At 40.0% G+C, this 5503-nt stretch overlaps 1 protein-coding gene across 1 annotated transcript; it reads right to left on the bottom strand.

Moving 5' to 3' along the window:
• Nucleotides 1-824: 824 nt before the first annotated feature.
• LOC122094191 (trifunctional UDP-glucose 4,6-dehydratase/UDP-4-keto-6-deoxy-D-glucose 3,5-epimerase/UDP-4-keto-L-rhamnose-reductase RHM1-like) lies at nucleotides 825-4966 on the bottom strand. The gene is made up of 3 exons (XM_042664917.1): nucleotides 4516-4966; nucleotides 1710-3291; nucleotides 825-1614 (listed from the first exon to the last, which is right to left on the bottom strand). The coding sequence occupies exons 2-3, from the start codon at nucleotides 3276-3278 to the stop codon at nucleotides 1162-1164; spliced, it is 2022 nt and encodes a 673-aa protein (XP_042520851.1). The 5' UTR covers nucleotides 3279-3291; nucleotides 4516-4966; the 3' UTR covers nucleotides 825-1161.
• Between the last annotated feature and the right edge of the window lie 537 nt (nucleotides 4967-5503).

Below are 5503 nucleotides of genomic sequence, written 5' to 3'. Positions count from 1 at the left end.
ATTATGTAGGCATTTTCAGGGTGAGGGTGAAGGTAAGTGTGAGGGTGGAGGTGGGGATGGGGGTGCGGGTGGGGGTGGAGGTGTGGGGGAGAAGAAAAACTGGATCCCTTTTCTCTTTCCCTTTCTTCTTGCGTTTAATTTGGACCTCCAGCAGCAGATTACAGTCGACCACATGCACAAATGCAATGCCAGGGGCTACAAGAGCCGTTGATAAGGCATTGAATTTGGGGGGTGGTGGAGGATAGAGTGTAATGGAAACAAATGAGAGTTTCTCTGGTGAGTAGAACACTACAGGAATCTAGCTTCCCCCAAAATCAAGCTCAACTTGAGCAACACTTCAGCTAGTGAAACTCACTGTCTCACTAACCAATTCAATTGCTACCATAGATATCAAAAGCAGATCCAGATCAAAACTGACTATATATCTGGTTCTTCCCTTGGTGTTTTAACAACTATTTTTAATGAGAACCAGGAAGGTAAGTGGGAAATAACAAACCAGAAAAGGTAGCCATTTGCCTGTTAAACCCAGTATAATTATCAAGTGCAAACTGTTTTTTCTTTTTTAAACTGTTATCGATATTTTTCCCACCATTTTGTTAGCAACTTTCTTTGTTTAGGAATTACCAAGGCCCGAAAGAGTAACCTAAAAGCATAATATCAACTGGGCTGGAGGGGGGGGGGCGGTCAAACTATATAATCAACAGAACAAACCCAATGTTAGCTCGACTAATATTTAGAACACCAAAAGAAATATGAACTTAAGGAGTGAGGGCGAAACATTCACTTGATGATAAATGGAACTCAAATATAGAGAATAAAACATCTTCAAGAAAGAAATTTTAAATTTAAATTAAAAAAATAACAAGAAGCTTTTGGAGGATCTACCAATATATATAAAGAATTCATACACTAGTTCCTTCCTCGTAGTAACACACAACTATCAAGGCAAAACTAACAAATAAAATAAAGGAATGATATTAAAACAGCCTCATAAAATTACCTAAACTACTTCACTAGAATGAAGAAACGATAAGATGAATCTACTGATGAGTAATAACTGAAACTGATAACAGTATAAAGGTAATCCGAACTCCATTATCTAATGCAAAAAATGCAGGGGTCAGTCCTGAAGTCTAAGTGATCAAAGGCTTAATTTGATACTTATCCAGCGAAGCTTTTCTTGTTGGGTTCAAAGACATACTTAATCAGTGACTCCTTGATTGATAGCAACTCAGGGAATTCTTTCTTCAGCTTGGAGGCATCCATCTCATTGTTGCTTCGAGGGGCAACTATTACTTTGGCCTGCTCTTCCAGTGTGAAGTTAGCCCAGGTGAAGTCGGGGTCAATATAATTCTTGTACATCTCTAGAATCTCATTATGGCTCACAACTCCAGGATTTGTGAAGTTCCAGATTCCCCTGCAGTTCCGCTTTGCCATCTCAACCGAAATGGGTAGAAGCTCATCCAAGATGGTCATGCTGTTGGGAATGTTTACCACTTTGCTGTAACGGGAGATCTTCGTAATGAAGTTGCGTGGGTTGCTAAGGTCAGATGATATCGGCATTCGGACTCTGAGGGTGCAAACATTTTCATATTCTTTCAACAGCTCTTCAACCTGATTCGTGCATCAAACAAAATATATGAATAAAAAAATAGAGATCTATATATTATAAATGAAACAGGGAATTAAAAAGGTAAGTGAGTGGTCACCATAGCCTTGGTTTTTGAGTAGAAAGAACCAGTGAAGTTGGGTGTGTCTTCCTCCTTGAACCCAATGCCTGAACCTAATGGGTGTACAGCATCATATTCAAATATACACCCAGTAGCAAAATTCATCATAAGGAGCCCATGCTCCCTGCACACATCAGCCAGGTTCAATGTACCGGCAACATTGGTGCGGATAGTCTCAGCTTTGTGAGACTCACACCAATCAACATTGGGTCTACCAGTCACACCGGCAGCATTGAAAACATGAGTTGGCTTAACATTCTGAATATCTGCCAAGAGCTGTGACCGTTCCTGAAGGCGCCCCCTTCCATACTCGAAGAGTATGCCCTGCTTCTCACATATCTTCCCAAGTAGACCTCCAATCCACCCTGTCCTACCATAAATCAAGAACTTCAAAGATGGCTTTTGAGCAAAATTGCTTCTTGAAATTGGAACCACCATTCGGCTCTGACTAGGATTACTTGATGCATGAGAGGATGCAGAATTCCCATCCTCAGAACCATCAGATTGTCTTTCAATGCCGGGCATCATTAGCATTCTTGGATGAGGCAACAATGCTCCAGATACATTGCCCCACCAATCAGGATTATTGATGTACCACTCCATGGTCTTCTTCAGCCCCTCTTCCCATCTAGTACCTTCAGACCACCCCAAGTTCTTCAGCTTCTGGTCATCTAAAAAGTACCTCTGGTCATTAAAAGGCCTGTTCTCCACAAATTTGATAACTGTGTCTGGGTCTAAGTTGAAAAGTTTGCATATGTCCTTGGCCACATCAATCACTCTCCTTTCCTTTTTAGTCCCAATGTTGTAAACATGACCAACTTCTCCTTTGTGAAGAATGACTTCGAAAGCCTCAGCAACATCCTCACAATAAAGGTAACTACGCACATTAGATCCATCCCCATGAATTGGAAGAGGCTTCCCACTCATTGCCAAGAGGATGAACTTAGGAATCAGCTTTTCGGGAAACTGATTTGGCCCATATACATTGTTTCCTCTGGTTGTTATGACAGGTAACCCATATGACCTCCCGTATGCCATAACAAGCATTTCTGCCCCAGCTTTGGTGGCCGAATAAGGGTTTGTCGGCAGGAGCTGAGAAGCCTCATGGTTTCCCACAACAGCATCCTCATCCGTCTCCCCATAGACTTCATCTGTACTTACATGGATGAATCTCCTGATCTGGCCAGTGACTTTGCAGGCTTCTAGAAGCACATGAGTGCCGTAAATGTTATTCTTGGTGAACTCAAAGCTGTTCCCAAAGGAGTTGTCGACATGTGTCTGGGCTGCAAAGTGCATTATTGTGTCAATGGACTCAGTAATGAGGAGGAAATTGACGAGGTCGGCACTGCCAATGTCCCCCTTAACAAACTTGAAATTGGGGGACGATCTAGAGGGAAGTAGGTTTTTCAAGTTTGAACAGTAATCAAGCTTATCAAGGACAACAATCTTGTAATCCGGGTAGTTCCGGATTAAACGGTTGCAAACATGGGATGCAATGAAGCCTGCAGCACCGGTGATAAGGATGTTTTTGGGTGTGTAAGAAGCCATAACCAATTAGGACCTACATGAAAAGATACATAACCATTCAGAAGTCGGAACAAATTCAGAAAATTAAGTATATCCATCAATATTGGAAATGCAATTAAACAAAAGATCCATAGAGAGCAGTCCAATAAAAGGATTACAAACAAGCAGTTTGTATATCAAAGAAAAAGGTAAAAAATCTGGAGCTCAGCCCTCTCACATTCCCTATCCTCCTAACTCTATTTCTCTCCTCCCTGACAATTCATGCAGCGCCCCCATTGGTTGGGTGTGGGGATTCCATTACACACCGGCAGCAGGTAGATCCCCACCCCCGGAAAAAAAGGTCACAAGTTTTAGACGAACTAAACGCAAAGCAAAACCAAGCAACACTGAAATTAGTTATAAGGAAAAAAAAAAAAAAAAACAGAACAAACCCCCAAAAAGAGATCAGTACCAACTAGCACAGTAGCACCCCCCCTCCCCCCAACACACACACACACACACACACACACAAAAATAAAATAAACTAAAGAAAAATCCAGAGCAGGTAAGTTTAAGAAAACCACAAAGTAAGTCAATTTAAGCACAAAATCATAAACGTACGTATTCAATTAATACTAGAAAATTCATAAAGGAAGAAATATAACATTGCAAAATACAATCACAAAGTAACAAATTCTCAAATTTCAGAAAAAAATGAAAAAATTCAGGTCAAGAGAAACCAAAATCAGAAAGAATAGATCTGAAATATCCAGTAAGAATGGAGAAACCTTAAGCCAAACTAGATTAAAGGGGAAAGAAGGAAAAGAATAAGCAATGCTTTACATGACTCCCATCAAATTTGAACCAAATCACCGGATCCGAGACTCATGTAAGTACACAATTGAAGCAAATATTCCAAACAAGACGTGTCAATAACCCTAAGATTGAAGTCAGAAATTACAGCAGTAAGGTACAAGTACAGATGCACGACAGATCTAGTTCCAATGTGACAACGCATACAAAAGAAAAAGGAAGTTAAAACTAAGAAAATAGAAATTACAGCGAAAGATCTACATAGAATTAAGATATACTTCACAAGATGTTCAAGACTAAAAGGCGTCTGTCAAATTCATCAACAGATCGAAATTTTACATTCAATGCAATTCAAATCAAAGAAAAGAAAAAAATAAATAATAAATAAATAAATCAAACTTTGCCCCACTGAACAAAATTAGATCATTCAGAGAATCAGGACAGAGGGAGAAAGATATTGACTCACCGATTCCTTCGCTCGCTTCAGATCGAAATTGAGAGCAGTTCAACTAGAGAAGAAGGAGAAGAAAAAATAAAAAAGATATGATCTTCAGACAAATTGAAGAACAAATGAGAGATTTACGAGAACACAATGGAAGTTACTAATGGTGGGCTTCATTCACGCCCCGAGATTTCCGTAAATCTACATATATTTCTCTTATTTATAGGAACGCAAGAGCGAGAGAGCGAGGGAGAGAGCGAGGGAGATGGTCGTTAACGGGGAGGTTCCTGGACGGGACAAACGGTATAGAACGCGACCTTTTCTGGACCGACATGTGCAAAGTTAGACCGTGGTTGCTAATTGGTTTGTAGTTTCTTGGGACTTGCGGTGTGCCACGCCTCGTTTGGTCGACTTCGCCGAAAGAGGCGCGATGGCCATGGAGCCGCCGGCCTCCAGCTGTCAGATTACAATCCAACACTGATGAGTACGTAACGAGGCGAAAGTCTTTCACGGTTCAGTCTACCATCACGTTTTCACTAGGGATGTAAGTAAAGCAACAGTCAGAAAATTCGAATTTGATTTTCATTCATATTCGTTTAATGGTATAGGTATTCAATTAAAAAGTATTTATATTCGAATTCAAATTAATGGAAAATTAATTATCACACATCCAACTAATGGTAAAATGGTTGCGATATGTGCGGGAAAAATAATATTGCAGGACGTTTTTCATTATTAACCATTGATTTTTCTGGGAACAATCTTAAGCGTTGCTTTACCAAAAAAAAAAAAATCTTACGTGTTGAACCCTTTTCCTCTAAGTTTCACATGAAATAGGTTGTCATGATGATAGTAGGTTATTGTCTGAAACCGAATCATCTTCTTCGTTGAATCTTGGTCACACAGTGACCCATCCTCCACAAAACCTCTAGCCCAATTCATTCCATTTTGGAGCATAATTCTTTTTTTTTTTCTCAGTGAAAATCCCCTTGATTCTCTCTGAGAAAAAAAA

This window comes from Macadamia integrifolia, chromosome 11, assembly GCF_013358625.1.
Source record: "Macadamia integrifolia cultivar HAES 741 chromosome 11, SCU_Mint_v3, whole genome shotgun sequence".
NCBI lineage: Eukaryota > Viridiplantae > Streptophyta > Magnoliopsida > Proteales > Proteaceae > Macadamia > Macadamia integrifolia.
The sequence above is the reverse complement of the archived record's forward strand: the minus strand, read 5'-3'. Positions and strand labels throughout refer to the sequence as shown.

Bases quoted from the DNA above. Each gene is read 5' to 3' on its own strand.
- LOC122094191 (XM_042664917.1), bottom strand. From the start codon at position 3,278: ATGGCTTCTTACACACCCAAAAACATCCTTATCACCGGTGCTGCAGGC. The intron at 1,615-1,709 runs GTGACCACTCAC...TGCACGAATCAG, and splicing joins ACTCAAAAACCAAGGCTATG to GTTGAAGAGCTGTTGAAAGA.